The sequence below is a fragment of the Urocampus carinirostris genome, chromosome 8 (assembly GCF_059441175.1).
Source record: "Urocampus carinirostris isolate Australia breed hairy pipefish chromosome 8, RoL_Ucar_1.0, whole genome shotgun sequence".
NCBI lineage: Eukaryota > Metazoa > Chordata > Actinopteri > Syngnathiformes > Syngnathidae > Urocampus > Urocampus carinirostris.
The window spans coordinates 25,945,141-25,969,591 of record NC_142356.1 but is presented as its reverse complement, the minus strand read 5'-3'; the positions used below and the strand labels follow the sequence as shown (position 1 = coordinate 25,969,591).

General features: G+C 39.0%; 1 protein-coding gene across 1 annotated transcript; it reads right to left on the bottom strand.

The window, feature by feature from the left end:
- Positions 1-5: 5 nt before the first annotated feature.
- On the bottom strand, positions 6-19,130 carry pdia2 (protein disulfide isomerase family A, member 2). Its single transcript, XM_088342123.1, has 11 exons — positions 18,879-19,130; positions 13,872-14,078; positions 11,753-11,886; positions 11,550-11,687; positions 6,649-6,765; positions 6,448-6,573; positions 3,451-3,642; positions 3,246-3,366; positions 2,980-3,158; positions 204-314; positions 6-120 (listed from the first exon to the last, which is right to left on the bottom strand). Exons 1-11 carry the CDS (start codon positions 19,108-19,110, stop codon positions 64-66), a joined length of 1,614 nt encoding a protein of 537 aa, XP_088198249.1. The 5' UTR covers positions 19,111-19,130; the 3' UTR covers positions 6-63.
- Between the last annotated feature and the right edge of the window lie 5,321 nt (positions 19,131-24,451).

Below are 24,451 nucleotides of genomic sequence, written 5' to 3'. Positions count from 1 at the left end.
ACCAGTTTCAGTTTGTGCCCTTTAAAAGATTTTTATTTTGTTGGAAAAATATTGAAAATGTAATCAAAGCTCATCTCTATGAGAGTCCTCGTCGGCATTCTCCGTAGACTCTCCGGCTTTCTGCAAAACATCGTGAAGACATGGGTTATTTTCATTTATCCTTTGTTAGAAGAAAATAAAGTGGATGGTTATTATGCATTTACACTTTCCTCGTCTTCATCATCGTTTTTGTCATTCTCTTTGGGCAAAACTCCGCCGTTATCCAGAAACTTGGACAATGTCTCCAAATCCCGGTTTCCCGAATACTCCACGGCCTGCCAGACAAGGGAAAAACATTATGATAAAATTAAATTTACAGAGTTACCTCCATTAGCATATGCAAGTGTGTGGTTGGGTTGTATACAGTACCTAGCGAAAGTATTGGCCCCTGTGAACTGCGTCATGTTGCCACAATTCAGGCTTCAAACTTCAAAAATTAAAAAAACTATTTTTTAAGAATCAACAACATCTGGGACGCAATCGGGAAGTGGAATCAAATTATTTCAATATTCTATATATGATTTATGAGAAAATAACTGGATAGGTGTTGCAAAAATATTGGCCTCCTGTTTTTTATCTGTCAACTGACTCTGGAAGTTCCCTGATGACTTCTGAATGGTATAATGTCGTCATAAATTACTAAATTTGCAGCATTCTCACATCTTCCGGAGCATTGTACGAGCAACAATATAAAAATGGTGAGAACATAAAACCATGCAAACCTACCAAGCCCCTTGCTATCCCTCTAAATGTTCAGAAAACTATTCATAGACGCAACCAAGAGACATATTATGACATTCAGGCATACACAGCTGAGGTGGGACCAGGGTGCATGAGACCAGATGTTAGCTATACTCTGTCTACATAAATCTGCCCTTTATGAAAGAGTGTCAAGAAGAAAGGCCTTGTTTTGTTTTGCAACGCCTACATTTCACTATGTATTTGTTAGCTCAATATAAAATGTTGAATACATTTAGTTTCTTTTTGTGTCTAACATGGTTTTGATTCTTAGAAAATATTTTGTGTTTTTTATCTATACGTTTGAAGCCATAAATATGGCAATATGGTATGTCACAAAGTTTTAGGGGGGGCAATACTTTTGCCAGGCTCTGTACATATGAATTAGGCATCAGCAGGTAGAGTGGGCAGAAGACGAATGTGATTGGTCAATATGCATTTCCTTTGTGGATTTTGTGTCATTCTATGACTTTAAATTTCTTGAGTACATACAAAAGTTACAATTGTTCTATATTTTTATTTAAAGAAATTGTAAATCAGAAAATATTTTATTCATATTTTGTGTCCTTTTCAAAAATCCCGTATTTTTCTTTTAGCTTTTTATGAATATGACAAACTTTGTTTTTCATAGTTTATTTGTTGTTGCACAGAAAATTTAATACTTTTAAATAATATTGTGTGTCATTTGTATCTCAGTTTCTGTTGCAGTTGCCATGGCACCCAATTGGCCCCGCCCGTGTGCCATGGTCGCCATGGTGCCCAATTGGCTCTGCTTGTGTGGCGCCAGCTGCAGCTTGTTGACAGATTGGCTCCCTGTCAGTATTTATACTCTGTCCTGTCAGTCCCCTTTTTTCGGTCCGTCTGCGAAACTCTGTTTTTACACGGCAAGTCCCTTTTCGCCTGTTTTTTGCTCCTATTTGTCTCCCATTACGATCTGTTTTGATCTAGATCAAGTCTGCTCTCCCGTCCCGAATTCCAACCTGTTTTGATCTCGACCACGTCTGTTCTCCTGCCCCAAATGACAATCCGTTTTTTTTATCTCGACCACGTCTACTCTCCTCTCCTGGCTATCAACCTTTTTCCGTTCCTGACACCGCTATCGCTCGCAACGGAAGTCCCACATCCGCATCTGAGCCACCTACTGCGCGCGACCAGCGATCCCCGGATCGTGGGTGCACGCTCCTTTCCCTTCTTCCCAATAAAACTGTGAAAAACGTTACGCGAGTGGGTCCTGTTTCCGTTCTGGTCCTGACAGTTACTCATTATCAAAGTTAAAACTTTAAATTAGTTAAAAGCCCACTGCAGAGTGAACAAAAGGCCATTATAGTAGTATAATACATATTTTCAAATGATTTATTTCGTGCATGTTACATTACTATTGGTAGTATTCTAAAGTCTACAAAGCCGTTAAAGAGCCAAATAACCGACTCTTCTGAATGAGCCGAGCCAAAAAAGCTGGTTCTCTAAAAAGAGTTGGAAATCCCATCACTTCATATTATCAACTCCAAGCAAGGCAGGTTAAAGGTGTGTAAACGAAAGCGAGGCATCGATCACAAAATCAATATAAGAGGGACAGGTGCCACCGGGCTGTACTTGCCCAAGACACACCACAGGAAATGGTGCCCTTACAAACCTAATGGTTTAGGAATCCAACCACCAAGTATTTACTTCTCGTTATATTCACTTAATGTCTCAATGTATCCCTTCACTGGGTGGTTATATTTTCACAGCATTATTCTAAGTGGTGTCATACCACAAGCTAGGTCCAGTTAGATCCAGTCTTAACTAAGATCTGTTGTGAAGCTTGGACTTCCTGAGTTTGTCTGAAAAAAAAACACTTCACTTGAGTTTCGTTCTTATCAAACCACGCCCCTTTCCTATAAAAACAATGGTCAGCAGTTTTAGAGATGCTTGTTTGGAAAATAATTTGTTCTGTTAACAAGCCCGGAACATTTTGTTTATTTCCTATTTTGTTTCATTGTAATTAAAGTACTCGACAGAACTCTCTTCAGCTTTTTTTTTTTTTTTTTGTCCCAAAATTTTGCGGAACATAGGGTGTTGAATTGAGCATGGGGCAGGACACGAAACGTCCTCCGCCTACAGTACTAAATAAGAGCATTAACAGCGTAATGAGAACGTTAAATCACCCTACCAAGTAACCTATACACACTACATGATCAACTGTGTGAAACTCTTCAGTACCTCCTTCCCACCAGCCGGGAAATATTTCAGAGTAGGGAAGCCGGTGATGCTGATGTCCTCCAGCTCATTAGCAGTGGAATCCATCTTGGCAATGATGATGTCATCACGTTCTGCGTACTTCTCTCCCAGCTGGTCCCAGATGGGAGCCAGTTCCTTGCAATGGGCACACCACGGCGCATCTTCAAATATAACATCAAAGAACAGTCATTTTTCTTAGTTCAAACTACTTCTGTAGTGACATCATGCACATTTTAACGAGAACGCACAAAACTCCACAAAGACGTTCTTGCTTGGATCCAGAGCAACGGAAGCAAAATTCTTTCCCACCAGGACTTTGACGGCCGCTTTATCCCAGTCCTCAGGCACGTCTTGACTGCGATAGTAAGGCTAGGGTACAAAACAAAGACCGTGAATACTAAAAGATTATCCAGGAACACAATTTGAGTGAGTTGCTGTGTTTGTATCTATTACATGGGCTGTCCCATCCAGAACCTCCTGACACAAAGTGGGCAGGTCAGAAACGAGTTCCGTCGTGTCCACTTTGAACTTCTTGCCAGAGTCTATGTTGATAACACGGGCGACTGGTGCGTCTGTCGCCGACACGCCGAAGTATTCCAGCACAAACGACAAATTGGTTGAGACGTCGATGGTGATGAACAGCATCTGGGGGGAGCGCAAAAAATGTCATCTGTGTTGGATTTTTAAGATTTTCCAATGAAATCCATTCATAAGAAACCTACAACTATGATCCAACTACAGAACCATCAGTCTCACAAGTTTACAAGTTATTCTCAAGTTGCTTCTGAACAAACAGAAAGTAAAGGCTAAAAACATACCAGCCAAAGAACAGGCAGATTGGAGGGAAGGGAAGGAGTACCACAAAACAGATTTTCAAATCTGTACATCCTTTGCGAGAAGTTTCGACGACAACAACAGAGAAACCTCTATCATGTCTTCCTGGATTTCAAGAAGGTAGTATCTAAGCCTTCATGGAGCCCTATAATTAAGTTTCATTCTTAAATTTGAGCATGTGGCTTTTAATCAGGTGCACAAGTCAAGTTCTACTATTCCAAATGAGTCCTCCTTGTCCCTTTGTGTGTCTACAACAAAAATACTACAAAATGGCTACATAAGTAAATATCAAATATCTTTTAATAACCTATTTTCCTTCAATCACAGCATATCGTTTAGCTCCTCAGTGGCTTTGCTTTGCCATTGCATTTTTGCTTGCATTAGTTTGGTCTAGATCAGGGGATGGTGTCATAAGAGACGGCTCAGCTAAAAAGTCTCTGTAGTGCGAAGTGGAAGGAGAAGAGGACGACGAGGTGAGCGGAGAAGATGAGGTAAAATTTTGGACTATTTGATAAAGTTTCAGGAGCGGGAAAGGTGAGATGGCACAACATTCATTTGGACAGGTAACTTAAAATTAGTTTTACCTGGTTATATCAGTATCAGAAATTATTTTCCCCCCATTTTATTAACACTCCACTTATTGAAACATAAATATTTTGTTTGTTTGTTGTACATGATTCAATTGTTTGTTTGTTTGTACATGATTCAGATTGAATCGTTTCTTGTACATGATTCAATTGTTTGTTTTTTTTGTACATGATTCAAATTGAATCGTTTCTCCGGCGCCGTCACGAATGGCAGCCACTCCAGCAGCTCCCGTGTTATTTTCGATTGTTCTCAGTTATTTTCGATTGTTCTCAGCTTAGGGATGCTGCTGGAAAAGTGAATTTCCCTTCGGGGATGAATAAAGTATCTATCTATCTATCTATCTATCTATCTATCTATCTATCTATCTATCTAAGCAAAATTAGATTTGGGGGCTATTACTTGATAATTTATATGCCTTCTAGATCTCATTCCATGTTCTACTCCAGGGTTGGGCAAATTTTTTAAGTCAGGGGCCGCATGTGACGTGTTGTACTTCTTTTTAAATAGATGAGATTAATCGAACTGGTTTAGAAACAACCACAATTAGAGCAAGTGTTTTAAGCACTTCATTTGTAATTGAGTTTTGAAGTTTTGCTGTTTTTTTTTAGTTTTTTTTTTAGTATTTCTGGAGTCCGATTTTTATTGAAGTTCTGTAGTTTTTGTAGTATAACTGTAGTTTCATTTTTGTACTATTTTTGTAGTATTTCTGAAGTAATTTTGATGTAGTATTTCCATAGCAGTATTTTTTAGTATTTCTCTAGTACTTTTGTTGTATTTCAAAAGTAGTTTTTTTGTTGTATATCCGTGTAGTATTTTCATAGTATTTTTGTATTATTACAGTAGTTTTCTTATTATTTTTGGAGTGTTGCTGTAGTGTAATTATTTTTTAGTATTTTTGTAATATCTTTATTGTAGTTTGTAGCATTTCCATATATGGATGTTTCTTGTATATCTGTAGTATTTCTGGAGTATTTTTGTAGTACATGGTTACTGTAGTTTAATTTTTGTAGTATTTTTGATATATTTTCATAGGAGAATTTTTGTAGTATCCCTGTAAGTGTACCTTGCAGTATTTCTGTTGTAAACCTCTTGTTGTATTTTTGTAGTAATATTTCTCTAGTAGTTTATTTTATTTTTTTAAAGTATTAGTATTTTTTTAGTATTTCAGGAAAGTATAATTGATGTATTCTCAAAGCAGTATTTTAGTAGTATTTTGGTAGATTTTTTTTGTATTTCCATAGTAGTATTTTTGTAATAAACAATTCTGTAGTAGTGTTTTGTAATATAGTATTACTATAGTAGTATTTTTCGTAGTAACTGTATACTACTTTTTTTATTTTCAGAATGAAAGCAGAAAAATATATGAGGTCCCTGTTTTTAAGCACTATATTTGATATTTAAATTTGTAGTTATTGTGTAGTATTTTGGTTGCATAAGTATTTTGAGTGAACACACAAAGTAACAATGGTGGCACCAAAAAGGTTAACCATTCTTGGGAGCCCCTTAGTGGTTGCAGGGCCCTAAGCAGTTGTTTAGCTCGCTTATGCCTTGGGCCGGCTCTGATTAAGAGTATGGCAGGCCGCCTTTTAGGGCATCATGCGGAAGTACCACATTGGCCAGAAACTAGTTCAGACCATTGAAAGACTGTACGCCAATTCCAGCAGTGTGGGAAGGGTGTCGACTTTGCCACAACCCAAACTCAGGCCAGGGACTGTCATCCAAGGAGAAAGCCTCCCAGAATCGTATCCTCAGTGGTACCCCAACTACCCAGCAGGTTAAGGGATCCATGGACTATGATAAGTAACACTGACCTGGAATTTCGCCCTCATTTGGTTATTAGCATTGGCCTTAGAAATAGACCTGCCTGATTAAAATGAAACTGTGCTTAGCTAGCTACCACATAGGGTGTCGAAAATGCACTCAAGGTCAACTTGGCTTTTATTTTTTCCTCAGACATACTGCTTTTAGTATTGAAACGTGACGACAACATGCGTATTCATTTTCATCATTAGAAATATTAAACGCTACCTTGCCCTTGTAGAGCTTGGCGACCGGTCGGACTTGGTCCACGAGTGCCGTGTGGCTTTCCAACGTGGAGTTGATAAAGAGGAGGCAGTGAACTCGAATTTTGGAGCCGAAGATCTTATCCCCCGTCTACATAAACACAACATCAAGACAAGCGCATGTGAGTGAGCGCGTGTCTGTGTGTTTCTGTTGTGATCGTTTTACCTCCTTAGTGAAGGGGATGATAAGCTGCAGGCTGTTTTCTTGGATGAAGTCTGTCAAATTGCTTTTATGCAGCATGCCATCTTCAGACAGAACGTAGTCTGCCCTGCCGTCATCAAACTTAAAAAAAAAAACATCAAGCATTGGAAGTCATTCAAGCTGGGTCTTCCAACAGGACAATGACCCTAAGCACACAGCCAGAAAAACCAAGGAGTGGCTCAAGGTTCTAGCATGGCCCAACAAGTCTCCAGACCTGAACCCAATCGAAAAACTTTGGAGGAAGTGTTTCTCAGCGACAGCCCAGAAACCTGACTGATCTAGAGAAGATCTGTGTGGAGGAGTGGGCCAAGATCCCTCCTAAAGTGTGTGCAACCTTGTGAAAGACTACAGGAAAATTTTGACCTCTGTAATAGCAAACAAAGGCTAGTGTCCCAAACATTAACATTCATTTTCTCAGGTGTGCAAATACTTATTTGCAGCTATATCACACAGATAAATCGTTAAAAAAATCATGCATTGTGATTTCTGGATTTTTCTTTTTAGTTTATCTCTCTCACAGTGGACATGCACCTATAAGGACGATTTCAGACCCCACCATAATTTCTAGGTAGGAAAAATAGCAAAATAGCAGGGTGTTCAAATACTGATTTTCTTCACTGTATCTTTATAGCCCTTGATCACAAAAGGTCTCAAAGGGCGAGACTTACCGCCAGGAAAAACCCTAAATACCTCAGCATGAGGAACTATTTTTCAGGCTACAAACAAGCGAGATGAAAAAAAAAGTTGTATCATCATTTTTGAAAAATTGAATCGCAATCTTGATTTTATAACGATTATTTAAATGTGGAGTGTGTCGTATCCTTAAAAAGTTGAAAGTTTTCTCCATGAACTTAATGTTAACAATGCCCAACTGATCCTTTATTTATGCTTTATTTTCCACTGCGCCTATCTGTTTTTATCTTCAGGGTTCGTACACCTTTTTCATGGAAAAATTCAAGCACTTTTTTTCCTTTCATAGCCAATTTTCCATATTTTCCAGTACCATTCAAAGAAGAAATCCAGCGCTGATCAAAAGAACAGGAGCCGAAACCTTAGCTGCAAACGTTAACTCTAGCCCCAACCTTATTTTGGAACACTAAAATCGGTCCAAAACCCTAAACTGCAGCTAAAACCCTAAGCCCCTAATCCTAGCCCTCCACCTCATCCTAGGCCTAACCTGTTTCAAACTGAAAGTCTAGCTCCAAACTATTTTTGGACCCTATATTTGGTATAGAACCCTCAAGAGTTTAACCTCTAGTTCCTAACTTTAAACCATCAACTGACTCGAACTGTAACATTAGATCCAACATTATTTATTTCTCTAAATTTAGTTGTATACCTTCATTAGGAGCCTAAACATTAGTCTCTAACTCTAGCCTCAATCCTTTTTTTGGAACAATGAATAATTTTTAAGCCCTTATTTGAACACCTAACCCAAGAAACATGGGAACAATTTTAAGCATTTACTGTACAAGCACTTCATCTGAATTCAAGCACTTTTCAAAAAAACAACATAAGAATTCAAGCATTTTTGAGGATATTAAGCACCCGTACGAACCATGCATATTACTTTTATCAGAGCTGTTTGGGGAAACACAGATTAGGTTCGAGGAATGGGGGCTGGTGGGGATCCTGGAGAGTGACGTCATGCTCACCCCCAGGGTTTTTTTTTCTATTTGTCAGTGTAGCATGAAAATGGTGAAAGTAAGAAAAGGCCTCCTTCAAGTAGAGTCAAGAGGCCAACCCAAACCCCCCAAGAAGATGAAAAAAGAAGAGTTTATTTGAGCGCTTGCGCGTTCTTGCATGCACATCATGAATGGGCTGTCAGAGGCTGCGATGACGACAGCGAGTTAAAAAGGTTAATATTCCATACCTTTCCTTTCTTAGTTGTTCACATCCGACTATTTTTTGCAGTTACCTGACTCCTGACACTCAACGAGCCATATAGCAATCCTAGGGCTGTGCCCAAATATGGAATTTGCGCAATTAAAAACTGAAACTGAAACTATGAAAGAGGTGATCATACTTTAGTGTTGACTTAATTGTAGGAAAGACGGAATGAATGTGGAACTGTAACAAGCCTGTGTGTTAGCACAATGGAATTTTTCGTCATAGCTATCTTCAAGATTTAATAAAAATAAATAATTGGGAAATAGGATACTCAACAGAATAGAATGGGCCTAAAAAGTATAATAAATAAATGGATGAACTAAATATCTTGCAGTTTTTTTGAATGTTGCAATCTTGTTAAAAATTGTATCCAGTATCTTGAATCGTAACAACCCCACATAGTCTAATATGCCTACCCCTAATTTAGACCCTGTCATTTCAGACCCGACGTGAAAGGTTCCTGGTGCAAGACCAGGTGGAAACATATGTTGGCCTGGATAAGAATGGGTGCCGCCAGGGTGTTCTTGCCCAAGACACACCACAGAAAATGGTGCCCCTACGGCCCTAGTGGGTAAGGGATCCAAGCAACCAACCATTTCAGACCCTACCTTACATTGATATTTCAAAACCGTTTTCAAGATATTTATGTCATGACTACTGATGTGATGCACCTGTGCCCGCTCCTTTGGCGCCAACTGCCTCGGACGCTGATTGGCTCCCTGTCCCTATTTATACCCATTCTTTACTGTCACCTGTTGTCAGTCCGACTGGGAACCTCAGTTTACTCTAGGCAAGCTTTTTCGACCCGGACTCACACCTGTTTTTGCTCCCGTCTGTTCCCCGGCTTCGACCCGTTTTATGATCCTGACCACGTCTACTTTCATCTCCTAGCTTTCGACTCATTTCTGATCCCGACCACGTTTTTGCTCTCCTGTCCCGGGTACTGACCCGATTTTTTCCGTTCCCGACACCGCCATCGCTCGCCACGGAAGTCCCACTTCTGCGTTCAGAGCAACCTGCTTCCCGCGACCAGCAATCATCGGATCGTGGGTGCAATCCTTCCCTTTCTTCCAATAAAACTGAGAGAAACGTAACACGAGTGGGTCCTGTCTCTGTTCTAGTCCTGACAATTAAAACGAGTAAGCCCAATTGTTACTGAGTAAATAGACTTAAAAAGTATGCTTTTTTTGTAGTCCATGATTTGACGAACATGTCCGATTTTTTTCACTAAATGAGGGGTCTCAGACTCGAGGCCTGGGGGCCAATTGAATCCCTCGGGATTATAGTTTGTGGCCCCGCCTTAATATAAAAGGGATGAATATTACAGGGACAGTGTGCAATATACAAGATGTTGCCGTATTTTGGCATGCAACGAGTGCTAATAATCACAAGTAAGTATGCAGACTACGGATACTCAAAGTGACCAAAAATCACCATTTTACTTCTTTTTTTTATGCTGAGCCTTTGTAATCTTGCTGCTACGGGTAGCCAAAAAGGCTACCCGTAGCAGCAAGATGGCAGACAATTATGTCATCTCCCTCTAGGTGAGGCTCATGATATGTCATATAAAAAGACATTATTTGACCTATCAGTATTTAGAAAACATTCATGTGAAAGGCAATGAAAAATACACACTGTCCCTTTCAGTTCAGCCCTATCAGATTATTAATTAATTTATTATTGATTGATTGATTTCTATTCATATTAATTCTTAATGTATTTTTTAGATCTTATTTCGTGAAGGGAATTTCAAACAATAATTGATAAAAGTGGAATGTTTTAATCAAGACTTTTTGTGGAAAGCCTGATTTAGCCCAACTTTAGCCAGATCCTAGCTGAGATGGCCCCTATAATAAAACAATTTTGAGACCCCTGAAGAACAGAGACACAAAAGAAAAAGAAAAACTGCACTTTTTTCCAGTTAAGCATGAGATTTGACTGTAGTTGTGCAATGATTGATCATCCGATCGAAAAATATCGCTGACCACAATCGAAAAGGATTGGATGGAACTGGAATCAGACCCGGGTCGCAGTGGTAAGGATGCCGAATCATAAACACTGAACCACCAGTGATATAGATAAAATATGAAAAGACATTAGATTTTATCTCATCATCACATGATTTTTACTACCAGCACCAAAAAAAGAATGTTGGAGAATGGAGAAAGCATAAAGACATCCTGAAAGATATAAATCAACGCAAAAACGCAAGAGAGGAACAACTCTTTGGAATATCTGATGATAAATCGTACTTTAAAGGGCTTTGAAAAAATACATAGTGCATTTTATGTTGGTATTGTGTTCATTGTTTAGGGCCACATTCAACAATGTTTGCTTCTCTCAATGCTTAGAATAGTAATTGATTGTCATTGTAACATGTGAAATGCACAACAAAGTTAACATTTGTCTCTGGTACCAGAAATAAAAATAGAGTGATGATGATATAAAATCCATTTGGACCTTGGTGCTTTGGAATGTTCTGTCCCCTGAGATTCGATCAGCAACCTCAGTGGAACTGTTTCAATCTAGGCTTAAAACGCACTTATGTTCCATAGCATATGATTTCATGGTAACAATATCTGTGTATTGTTTGCTAATGCTACAGCCATTGCAATCTGGTCATCCTGGAAGTAGGAGGACCTCATGTACGCTCCCTTCTCAAAGTTTCTTCATGTTCCTCATGTTGAGGTTTTTGAGTTCCTTGCCCTCAATTAGGTTTTAAATCAAGGGATGGTGTAATAATAGTCTGTAGTTTGCAATAGTCTGTGGTGTGTGACATATGAAATCGAATGCCTTTTCATATGTTGTCTGTATCACTTGTGGTCCAGTGGTTAGGATTCGGCGCTAACACTGCCGTGACTAGTTCCTGTTGCATCCAACTACAAAGTTTGAGCTGAGAAAAAGTGAAACGGAATTGATTCCGATTTTTAACGCATTACATGAAAAAGTATGGTACTTAGCAGAAGCATCCATACCTTTTTAAAGAGCACCACTGTGTCAGACTTCAATTCATACTTTTGGAAAACCTCAGGAGATGTTGTGATGCCAAACTCCGTATCAGTCGTGTCCATGACTATTTCGGAAAACTCTTTGGCTGCGTCGCTTTCCAGATCCTGGGTAGGGAAACACAGATTGAGGATCCAAAAAGACTATAAATAGTTGAGATCCATAACCGTACGTTAAAAAATCCAACCACGGTGATGTTGTGTGCATCTATAAAGCTGGCAGCAGAATCCACGTTCTCCAGGACTGAGGCGCCGGGACCAGTGCGGCGTTTGATCCACTTGATGATTCCGTTGACGGTCCTATCACCTAGAAACAGTTTACTGTTTTGTTTTGTGCTTGATGGTTTTGAATCACTTTCAGAAATGGAGCTTAAAATGGCTGCTACAAATGAAAAAGAAGGTTTCCTGGTTGTGTTTCAGGCAAGGCTTCCTGATTCGACCAGTGACTTGCAATGAGGTTCATGTCTGATGAGGCACAATCAGACCTCCATACAAATTAACCTACTGTTCAGCATATTCATCATTTGGTTGGCAATATTTAACCTGGTTTGTTTAAAACCTGCATTTTTTTCCAATAATAATATCCTTAATGTAGCATAGAAAAAAATAACTTTTAGAATGTTTTTGTTTTACCTTTGGTCATATTATATAAAATGTTTTGGTTTAAAGTCTCCTTTAATTTCCAGATGTAATCTTCCATTTTTTTTAGATGAAGGCTAAGCAACGTGCCACTCATATCAAGATAGATGCATTGATTTGCTGTTAGCTTGCTAATGCTACTTCTTAATACAGTATAAGCAAATTATAGAATTTGTTTAATGTAACTAAAATTTGTCATGGTTGCCATGGCGCCCAATCGGACCTGCTCGTGTGGCGCCAGCTGCAGCTTGTTGACAGATTGGCTTCCCCACTATTTAAAGCCTGTCCTGTCAATCCTCGGGTGTCAGTCCGTCTGCAAACCTCTGCTTTTCAAGGCAAGCCTTTTTTTCGACCCCTGACTCCCGCCTGTCCCGTTTTTGCTCCCGTTTGTCTCCGGCTACGCGTCGTTTTGACCTCGACCATGTCTGCTCTCCCGTCCCAAATTACGACCCGTTTTTGATCCCGAACCACGTCTCCTCTCCCGTTCTGGCTTACGACTTGTTTCCGACCCCGACCACGTTTTTGCTCTCCAGTCCCTGCTACCAACAAGATTTCCCGTCCCTGACACCACCATCGCTCACTACGGAAGATCCACTTCCGTGTTTGGATCACAAGCCGAGTATAAGAGCGACAAGCTTCCCGCGTCCAGCGAACATCGGATCATGGGCGCAGCTCTTCCTCGTTTCTTCAATAAAACTTGTGGTAAATGTTACGCAAGTGGGTCCTGTTTCCGTTCTGGTCCTGACAAAATTAGGATCTGTCATACCAGGTGATTTGTTTTGCTCATTCTCAAGATAGTTATTTTCTATTGTAATATAAAATTATGTTGAAAAAAATTGAAAAATATTACAATACTATTTGTAATTGGGAAAATTATCTACTTGTTTTGCCTTGTAGTCTAAAACAGTATTTGTCAACCTGTGTGCCGTGGCACACTTGTGGGTTAAGAAACCTTGGCTCCTGTGCCGCAGAAAATTGCCCAATTTTATCTTTGCAAACAAGTCTGCCATTGTTTATCTTTGCTTTCATACCGTGATAAGCAAAGTCTGTGTAACATTCATTTATATCAGTAGGTTTAATACGTTACGGATATTTTCTTGCTTTAATCGCCTCCTTGTTTTGAATAATAGTTTCTATCGTAGATTAAATAGAGATTTGTGTGTCATTAGTGTATTTCTTGATCAATGCTAACTTCATTTCCACGGTTACCATGTTTTTGATTCTCACTTTAGGATAACTGCAAATCTTGGGATCCGTTTGGAATGAATGAAGTACAAAAAATAGATTAAAGTATACGAAAGTTTATGAGGTACGCGAGATTCTAAACTGAAATGTGAGAAGGACATTGTGGGAAGTAATTCAGCCAATAGAATTTCTGCATTTTCATGATGACCTGACTCAATCCAATAGCCCAAATCTGCTTGTTTACAAGGAAGGAAAAGAAACAGAAAATCAAAAAAACATGAGACCTTATTTGAAGTGGGTTGCAAAAACAACAAAGTGTCACTTGATATTAAAAAAGCAAATAAAACAAAGATGCTCCTTTATCTTCTTGGGTTTTGTGCCAAACGTCAAAGTAAACAACTTTAACTTAGCTTCAGGCCCTGACAGTTTCTTTTGTTTGTTTGTTTGTTTGTTTGATTTTGTCCGTACCAGTGTAGTCGACGGGTTTCTTTCGGTCGCCATGGATAAAGAGCTTGAGAACAGGGAAACCGGAGATACCGAACTCTTCAGCCAACTCCTTCTCCTCGGTGGCATCCACTTTGGCCAAGCCCACTTTGGTTTCGTCCGTTTTCAACTTCTCGGCTGCCTCGGCAAAAACGGGCTCCAGGCGCTGGCAATGGCCACACCACGGGGCGTCTAAATGAAAAAAAAAACAAAAAACGGGATAGAGACTTGAGAATTTTATTCCTGATAGCGTCTGAAACTTTGCTCCCTGCTATGGTGGGAAAACTGACCAGGGACAACACCTGGACCAATGACTGCTTTTGGATAGTACCGTATTTTCTGCACTATGAGGGGCACCAGATTAGAAGGCGAACCCACCAAAAGGGGTCTTTTCTAATATATTCTTTTCATATATAAGGCGCATTGGACTATAAGGCGCATGGAATTAAAACTCGAGTTCGAGCTACCATATTTATTCTTGTATAACCATTTTCCCTTTCATACACTCAGGGTTTACAGTAAGCCTAGCCTGCATCGCTGTTTACTCGGTTTTACTACTTCGCAGATTTTCATTGTGCATTGTTTTCATACCTGTCAAGCTCCAGGGATCCATGCCCTTACAAACTTTTCCCTTACAAAATACAAACAAATCTTACACCATATTTTTTTTAAACGTGTTTATTTATGTAGTTTAACATGTTATATTGTACATGTGTTTCGTAATATCATATATATTGTTGATTAACATTTTGTCGTGAGATACTGAGTTGCTCGACATGAATGAGGTTTATTATAAAAAAAAGTTAAAAAATGAAGTAGCTTGGACGTTCACCGTAGAAGGAAAAAATACAATATTTGAGAGCAGCTCTCTTTAATGAGTTGAGCCGAAAAAGCCGGTTTTCTAAAAAGAGACGGACTTGGGACTTCCTTTCACTACACAACTCGAACTCGTTTGACTTGATTGATTTGCCGTTTTGTGATAGTCGGTGTATACCGTATGGTACCCATAATTGACAAATTTGCATTTTTCCGTACAGATTTTCTTGTACGTCGTACACGTCTTAAAATGCATACTAAACTTACTTTATACGGCAAAAACGTACAGGTTGACAGGTATGTGTTTTGTGCATTCTGATTGGCTAAACAATTGCCTCAACATTTTCTGCTTCTCTAATTGTGCCTCAATGACGTTGCAGTCTGAGTTGTACACATGCATAAAACAATTTGATGAACTTACATTATGTATGCGCAAATCTTTTCATTTTCAAGTTTTTCTAAAAGCTATCATGTCAACAAGACGCTGTGAAATCACAAAGGCACATGCAACCCGGTGAAAGCGGCACTTTGGCGCATCCTAGCGGCTTTCTGGTGATTTTTCCAAAATGTTTGACTTCTGTAGGACAATACAGGACACAACATTAACGTTTTCCAATGAATACAGATGGATACAGTATGAGCAGGGTTGACTGGGTTGGGTAGGGTTACTTTAACTGGATTACTTTCAATTACTTTTGGATTACTCCAATACCAAATATGCTAATAAAAGACAAAAGAAACTAAATATGAATAAAATTATGACTCACAACACGTGGTAAGCTTTCTCTCCTGGCTTTGATCTCTTTGATCTCCGGCAAAACTAACATAAAATGCAACAGAAACAAAATGAAAATAAATCCAAACAGCTCGCCAACATCATTTTTGCCGTTCCATGTATTCCGTTACTCCCCAAGCCTGCACAAAATTTAGTACTTTTATTCATATTTAGTTTATTTTGTCTTTTATTATAATAATAATAATTGGTATTGGAGTAATCCAAAAGTAATTGAAAGTAATCAAGTTAAAGTAAACCTACCGGGGCCTGAGTATGAGTTTACTTTCTTATAAGGCTTCTCATCTCCCTCATCTCATTAGCTACACCGCTTATCCTCAGTAGGGTCGCGGGGGTGCTGGAGCCCATCCCAGCAATCATCGGGCAGTGGGCAGGGGACACCCTGAACTGGTTGCCAGCCAATCGCAGGGCACAGGGGGACAGACAACTCACTCGCTCATTCACACCTAGGGACAATTTGGACCGGCCAATTAACCTGACATGCATGTTTTTGGAATGTGGGAGGAAACCGGAGTGCCCGGAGGAAACCCACGCAAGCACGGGGGGAACATACATTCCGCACAGGAAGTCTGGAGCTAGATTTGAACCAACGCAGGAGGTTCCCAAGACATGAACCGTGCCACACATGCGCTAACCACTGCGCCGCCGTGCTGCTTATAAGGCTTACATAACAGAAATTTTAGAGAATAGAGAAAACAGAAGCTCTTCCAGACGATGAAACAGACTTTGCGTTCATTAATATCTTTCATGACAAAATTTTGTTTTTGTCCATTCTCTAACATTTATTAATGGCACTGAGTGTTTGAGTAGTGTGATAATGCGATCATTTGTGCTTCTTTTTTTGGTCATTTGTATCGCTGGTGGACCCGGGTTTGATTCCCGTTGGATTGAATGTGAGTCCAATTTATAATGAAAGGTGGGGTGTGGAACAGTGGGATAGAAAAACTTAAAGCTGCAATCCCGATTTTAAGCCAGAAGATGGCGACAGAGTAACCAGTGATTTACGTGCATTTCTTAGACGTGCTCAAATAAACTCTTTTTGTGGATTAGTTCCGCCCCGAACAGGCAGTCTGCCCGGGGGCGACACAAGATTGTCCAAAACAATAAAATAATAATAATAAATATTTGATGCTAAGCGGATTTGTATCATCTAACAACATAACGTTTGCTTCTAGTCAAATGGGCGCCCCTTCGTTGCAGCTTTGACGCCCCTGCATGCTACGAAGTCTTGCTGAGAGACTGAAATAAGGAAAAGAGTGAGCGAGGGGCGGCATGGGGGACAGTTCACCTCTGACTGGGTCTCTCAAAATGAACAGCCTGGTTGGCAGATGGTAGAAGGCTGTCGATTTTTTGTTTTATTTTACAATAAAATAATTAGTTGGCGGTTCCCGTCTTCCAAATAATACACATAATTCACAACTTTTGAAATACAGGCCAACTTCTGCACATTTTTCTGAATAAAATGGATAAAATATGTGATACAAAATTGATTATGAGGTCACTAGGGGAATTGGTTTAGCCTTGACCGCTTGTTGTGTGTAACAGTTGGTAGATGGGCATCTGTTTACATTCGAGACGAGTGGAAAATAGTTAGAGATGGAAATTATTTGTATTTATTATCCAAACATTTTTGATAAATATTTGCCATTGTTTTAAATAGTATATTTGTATTTTGTATGAAACATTTTTTTATATTTGCCATTTTTATTTATTATATGTCATTTGTATTTATTATATACGGGTTGTTGTTTTTTTTCAAATATTTGCCATTTCTATGTATAGAGTGAATATGTATGTTTTATCTAAGCATTTCTGCAATTGACAACTATAGCTACCTCTTTTCTTTGTGTTAAATGTGCATACCTGTCAACCTGTACGGTTTTGCCGTACCAAGTACGTTTATTATGCATGTTAAGACATGTACGACGTACGAGAAAATCTGTACGGAAAAACACAAATTTCTCAATTATGGGTACCATCGGGTATGCATCGACTATCACGAAACGGCAAATCAATCAAGTCAAACGAGTTCGCCGCGGAAGCCTCAATCTCGATATCGTTTTTTGTTGTTGCAAACGAAGCGAGCGGTTTGATGTAGTGAAAGGAAGTCCATCTCTTTTTAGAGAACCGGCTTTTTCAGCTCAACTAATCAAAGAGAGCCGGCTCTCAAACGGCTCACTTGCTTTGATGCATTATATGACGAATTATTATGTTGTATAAAGAAGAAAAAAAAGGAAGTATAAAAGGAGAAAATGAAAAAAGACAGGTTTGTGGTTATCCTTTTAATCAGTATATTACCAACAATAATCTAATGCAGAAAATGAATTCATAATTCGAATAAGAAAATGTATTATTCTGCTTAATTATATTTGCATGTATTTTTTCCTCCTACAGTGAACGTCCAAGCTACTTCATTTTTGAACACATTTTTATAATAAACCTCATTCATGTCGAGCAACTCAGGATCTCACAACAACATGTTAATTAACAATATATATATGATATAACGAAACACATGTACAATATAACATGTTAAACTACATAAATAAACACGTTTGAAAAAAAACTATGGTGTAAGATTATTTTGTATTTCGTAAGGGAAAATACGACAGTTTGTAAGGCATGGAGCCCTGGAGCTTGACAGGTATAAATGTGTCTTGGCAATTTTTTGGTGGGGAAGAGGAGCTGGGGGGTTAGGGCGCTGATAAAATGCCTGATAAAAGTCAGACAAAAGCAGAAAGGCATAAAAGATAAACCATATGGGCTCTTTTAACTCAGTGGGGCATTATTAACACATACCTAATAGAGAAAATCTTTATTTTTCAATGTTTTAAGAATACCGCAAACGATACACCCTACTAATGCTAGCACCCTTATATGTCGGGTTGGTAGTACTCCCAAAATAACAGTAATCCATACTCTGAAGATTTGGCTCAGTGAGTTTTTTGTTTTTGGGAAGGGGTGATGTTGCATTAGGGGTTGGGGAAGTGCCGATACCAGGTATTGGTAAACACAATGGTCGTCGGTACCATTATCGGCTCCCTCCTGGTGGCCCTTTAATACTCCGCAATCTAAAAATAAATGGTTAATTGCAATTGAATACTTTAAATATTTAGTAACTATTTTGGGGGGGTGAGTTAAAAGTATTTATTTAAAAAAGATTCTTCTTTTTGCAGAGGGAAAGAAAATGTGCGCACTAATGCTATCAGTAACGGATGTCGGTATGGAGCACACAAGACTTTAGTATCAGTGGAAAAATGATATTGGTTATCTAATTTTAAGAATGATCTCTCATCAATTGCAAATACAATGTGAGTTCATCTTATTTATTGAATATGAAACCCAGATCTCGCTTCCTTGTGCGTCGGGTTTGTAGTACTCACAGAACTCCACCAATATAAACTTGGTTTGATTGAGTGCCCTGGCAAAGTTGTTGCCATGGAGCACCATCACATGGTTGTCCTCCTCAATCTCGCCGGTCTTTGCTTTCTTGGGCGGCTCCTCGACTTCCTCGGGAGCATCATGAGGACTCGTTTCCGTGCCGTTCCCAGTCTCGGCGCAGGACCGGGCCAGTAGCAGCAGAAGGCCCGGCAGCACCAGAGTTGTCGTCCTCATGGTAGTGAAGGCCGAGTGTCACGTTTGAAGTCTTTTTGCAAACATGAGAGTGTGTGTGGCAGAATTTTACTGGCCTCGCCTCTTGGCCAATCAGTTTTTGTTTGCTGTCTCCAATAAGAACTTGCCCCGGTTTAGTAAAACTGGCTATTTGTGCTTTTTTTTGCATTTAGTAGGATATTTAGTAGGATATTTACAGACTGTTTTCATTTCACACAGTATACTTATACTGTATATATATATACACACACATAATAATAATGTTACCTAATATATATATATATATATATATATATATATATATATATATATATATATATATATATATATATATATATATATATACACTCATTTGACAGGACGTCATTGTTTGTCTCTCTGCCTCTTTTTCTCTCTCTCTGTCTCTCTCTCTGTCTCTCTCTCTGTCTCTCTCTGTCTCTCTCTCTCTCTGTGTCTCTGTCTCTGTCTCTCTCTCTCTCTCTCCTAAAGTGCTGTTCTACATTTTTAAGCATGTAGTACTGCTGTAGCTTATGGCCCAAATTTTAACCCGTCGGAAAGCCTCAACATTTTCAATTGTAATCTCTTAAAAAAAATATGGCAAGAATGGAAAGTTGGCGGTTAATGTAACCTCTGAAGACAAAAAAATATCTATCCATCCATCTACCCTGGTCACATCCCCCACAATTACCACTTTAGTTTACTTCCTTGAGGCTTTTTTGGTGCATTTGTGCAACCACACGAACTCTCTTCAAGTACATCTAGTCAGCAGCAAAGAAAACATTTGCAACTTGGGGCTTTTTTCCCACGTTGCAAGCAAATCGTGAGTCCTGATATGGTCAATGTTACAGAGGACTGGTACTTAACACTCCCATAGTTCAACCGCCCCATCCTATTTACAGTTGGTTCATATTTATATTTGTCAAAACGTTTTATAAATAGCAATGCTGCATTGAGATAACAATAATTTACTGATACTAATTGATCCTGGTATCCAAATAATTGAAAAACCGTATATACTTGCACAGAAGCCTGCACCACATATAAACAGACCCTCTAAAATTGCTCCAACACAGCCACAATTAAAAAAAATATATATACTTAAAATATTAATGAAACGATGTGATTGTGAAACAAAACAGGTCTATTCAAAATTCTTAAACAGAATCGAGTTTGTTTTCCCCCCTTCATAATCATTGAAAACAAACAAAAATGTTTTCCCCAACGATTTAGGTTCTGGTATCAGTATCATCACACTCATCTCCAAAGACCAGAATGACGCTTTGGACTGACAATAACGGGTACCAGTTGATGAAAGTGCTGTATCTAAATCAGATCAGGAGGCTTCACTTGCTAATGGTATCCATGGAAACCGGTTCTGTCCGTTTCACGTGGGGGGGGCAAACCCTTACCCAATAAAACAACTTGAAGAAGGATGGGCGCCACCAGGCTGTACTTGCCCAAGACACATCACAGGAAGTGGTGCCCCTATAACTCAGGTGGTTAAGGGATCCATGAGCCGTAATAATTTATGAGTGTACTTAATAAAGATTAATATACCGGTAACAAAGACAAAAATAATTACAATTTGAAACCATTACTGTACCTTTCAGCAGTGCTTCAACGGCAGACACTCGAACACCATTTTCGTATTTTGCAATCATTTCCTCGTACGACTCAATTGTTGTCACTGTTCTTTACTTTATTTATCACTACCGTTTTTGGGAATAATCAGGAATCTGAACTGTGGGACCATAAATACCCGTCAAATATTCTGCTTTTCCTGCTTTGGTTCATTTCTTTTTTTACTTTTTGTCCTCTAGATACCATACGTGTCAACCTCCACGGCTCCATGCCCGTTTAAACTGTCGTATTTTCCCGTACAAAATACAAAATAATCGTACACGGTTTTTTTTTCGTAATGATGCATGATGGGAAATCCCCAAGCGGCAGACGCATGCACACAGTAGCAATCAAACCGCTCGCTTCGGTTGCAACAAAAAAAAACGATACCGAGATAGAGGCTTCGGGGGCGATTTGCCGTTTTGTGATAGTCGGTGTATACCGGATGGTACCCATCATTGACAAATTTGCGTTTTTCCGTACAGATTTCCTTGTACGTCGTACTCGTCTTAAAATGCATAAAAAAACGTACTTTGTACGGCAAAACCGTACAGGTTGACAGGTATGAGATACAGAGAAGACGCCTTGCAGGGACGTTACTAGCCATTTGGGTGCCCAAAGCACAACTGCTTTATGGTAAAGTTGTTTTTTCCAGGTTTTTTTTTTTTTAATTTCTTTTCTTTTTTTTATTTCTTTTTTTAATACGCACACTTGTTTTGGTATTAAAGGCTGCCACGTGAGTCTCAAAGGCCAGTGCACCAGTACAGTCACATCTTATAGGCCAGTGCGCTGTATGAGCCGACAAAAAGAATTCGAACCAAGGAGAGCGCGCCCTTTAAAACAGTGCACCAAAGCCACAAGCGACGCATGAGCTTTATCTCGTTTCTTTCTTTTTTTTTTCTTTTCTCCGCTCCAGACTCTTGTTGCCGTTTCGAGGCCATGTTCGCACAGGTGTTCACCAAATCGCAAGTGAGGCATAATCGAACATAGCACTGGAAGGGGAGGGGGGAACCATGAGACTGGAGATAGGCCGGGGGCACAAACCCCTTTTCCCAGGAAAATTGGTTTATGCTGATTTTGTATTGTTTAACCATATTAGCACATAATACTAAGACTTTTAACACTTCACACGTTTTTTCACGACCCTCATTTCTTTAGGTGCCTTTCTGGGCACTTGATGCCCTACAGTGTGCGTTATGTGCGTTTGCGGTATTGACCAATCAAGTGTGACACATTTCAATATAACAACAGCTTCAAATTAAGATAACTGCAAGAGTTTCTACAAAATATTATACGAGTTCGAAATAAGTTGGAGTTTTAAATAAAATCGAATTGAATTGTCAAACATTGTAGTTGTAATGGTTGTTGAGATTTTTGTGATAAAGTGACACAAAAAAAGTTATACTGTCAACATAAAAACACAATAATTTCAACTTAAACTAAAAAAAATGGCAAGAGAAACACTGCATTTGACCATCCCTCTCATTCCTCCTACCTAATGTGTTCTGCACAGAACAGCTTTGCTAAAAATAAAATAAAAGCTGATAAGCACGGTGGATCAAAAGTCAAAATGGTTGAACCTGGTTGGGCATTGTTAAAGAATACTTATTAGAGAAGTACGATTGTTAAATAATACAAACGATTACAACATAGCAGTAGTTCAGGAGGTAAGGTGCTTGTCTTGGGATGAAGAGGTCGCAGGTTAGATTCCCAGCTCCTTGAAGTGTCCTTGGGCAAGACACAGAATCCGAAATGCCCCCAAAAAGCGGGCTGTCTCCTTGCATTGGTATGTGAGTGTAAAGCACATTGTGAAGCGCTTTGGGAGGTCTTCATTGACTTGAAAAGTGCTATATAAATGCAGACATTCAAAGGGAGCCGGCCCCCTGATTGGTGGAGAGTCGGCTCTCACTTGAAAGAGCCACCTCAAAAAGCCGTTACATTTGTGAATGGCACATCACTACTTACCCTTACATTTCGTCTATAAAGATTCAATTAAAACTGATGCCATCTGTAAATATTTTGTTATTATTATGTAACTCATCTGTTACGGCATGTTTATTGACGCAACATTTCTCTGAAATAATTTTCTGGGAGTTTATAAAAAGACAACAAAAGGCCCCACCTTGTTTGAGAAAGGGGCTTCTGGTATTAGATTGTTTGTAAACCACACCTTTGACACCTTTTTGAGGAAAATAAAACCCAAGTTGACCTTTCCTTTTTGCAAATTATGAGATTGACTCTGCCTGCTTTCTTAATCTTTGTCTCCCTGCGGATTTTTCGTCATAACATTACTCTGCAAGAATGCGCTTTTGACATCTATTTGTACCGTCTCTTTTTCCTGTGTTCAGTATCCCTTCATAAAAAAACATGAATTACTGAAAGGAGGTTACAGGTTTTGAAATATCGGTGCATCAAACCGACCAGCCGATTAACCCGTAATAAGTTTATAGTTTAGAAAACACTCAAAGTAAGGAGAGAAAACATCAATGCATTTTGAACTCGCAAGGAGAACAGGAGAGGACTGTATAACAAACCCTCTCAATGCCGAATTCCAAAACTGTTGTAATACCTCTCCCTTGAGCTCTTCCTTTTTTACAGTATTAAATTGCACAGGTTACAAAAAGCAGATCTGTTCTAAGGGTGTGGTATCAAAGAACAGCAGGATTCTTGGCTGATAGTGACAATGATATAAACAATGCATAACGGTCCAATTAAAAAATAACAGTGATGAATAATGGTCAAAGTAAGGAACTGACATCCTATGCTAACTGCTTCGCAGAATAAACATATCAACCCATTAAGCCACATGTGTCAAACTCAAGCCCTGTGGGTCAAATGTGGCCCGCCACATCTTGTGATGCACAAAAGCACAAGAGAAAAATTAGCTCACCTCAAAGACTTGGAGTTTTGAATATCTCCACTGGATGGCACCAAAGCTAGGCGCCACTCACAAAGCACCCATTGTAGCTGCATTTGCTGACTATCAGGAATTAACCAGAGAATATTGAGGGAATGTTATTCTACTTAAAGTAAAAGCACTAAACACGTTGTTTATGGCGATGCAAAAAATACAAAATTCAAAAAATAGCACCTGGGTGTCTTTGCAGAAGTTGAAAGAAGCTTAACCTCCCATATAATAGACATGAACTCAAACAATGAAGTCACAACGTTCAGGTAAACAGTTACATAATAATACATAAAAAGAAGAAACGTTTTTAAATCATTCAATTAATTATTCCAATTAGTTTCCGTGCACTTTTTTGGTCACTTTACAGTCTGCATAAGTTTTAATAAATCAAAAAACTGTAGTGGAAATGAATTCAATTGAGGCTTTGCTTTTTTTTTTTTTTTTTTACAAATGCACAGTTGAGACATATTACAAGGGATTACATCTTAGTGAATGAAAAACATTTTGAGAGAAAAAAGGCCCTCAATAATAATTTAAAAATCAAATCTTACATACTTGAATCATAAATTAATTTTGAGACCCACAGCCCCCCAGCTAAGGTTCACCTTGGCCTTCTATAAGGCCCTGGCTCTGCAAACTCGAAATCTGATTGGCTAAACCAACACCTTTATTGACACTTATCTTTTGCCTCAGGGCCTGCAAAACTGATTGTGAAGGCACCCAGGTAGATGTCTGACCCCGGTAACAAGTAATGGCTGGATTGTGATTGGTTAATGCTTAAATATGAAAGCACACATCTGGAAGCAGCACAACTGA

Bases quoted from the DNA above. Each gene is read 5' to 3' on its own strand.
- pdia2 (XM_088342123.1), bottom strand. From the start codon at position 19,110: ATGAGGACGACAACTCTGGTGCTGCCGGGCCTTCTGCTGCTACTGGCC. The intron at 6,766-11,549 runs GTATGGATGCTT...TTTTTTTTTAAG, and splicing joins CAGTGGTGCTCTTTAAAAAG to TTTGATGACGGCAGGGCAGA. The intron at 3,643-6,447 runs GTAGCGTTTAAT...CGCTCCCCCCAG, and splicing joins CCAAGCTCTACAAGGGCAAG to ATGCTGTTCATCACCATCGA.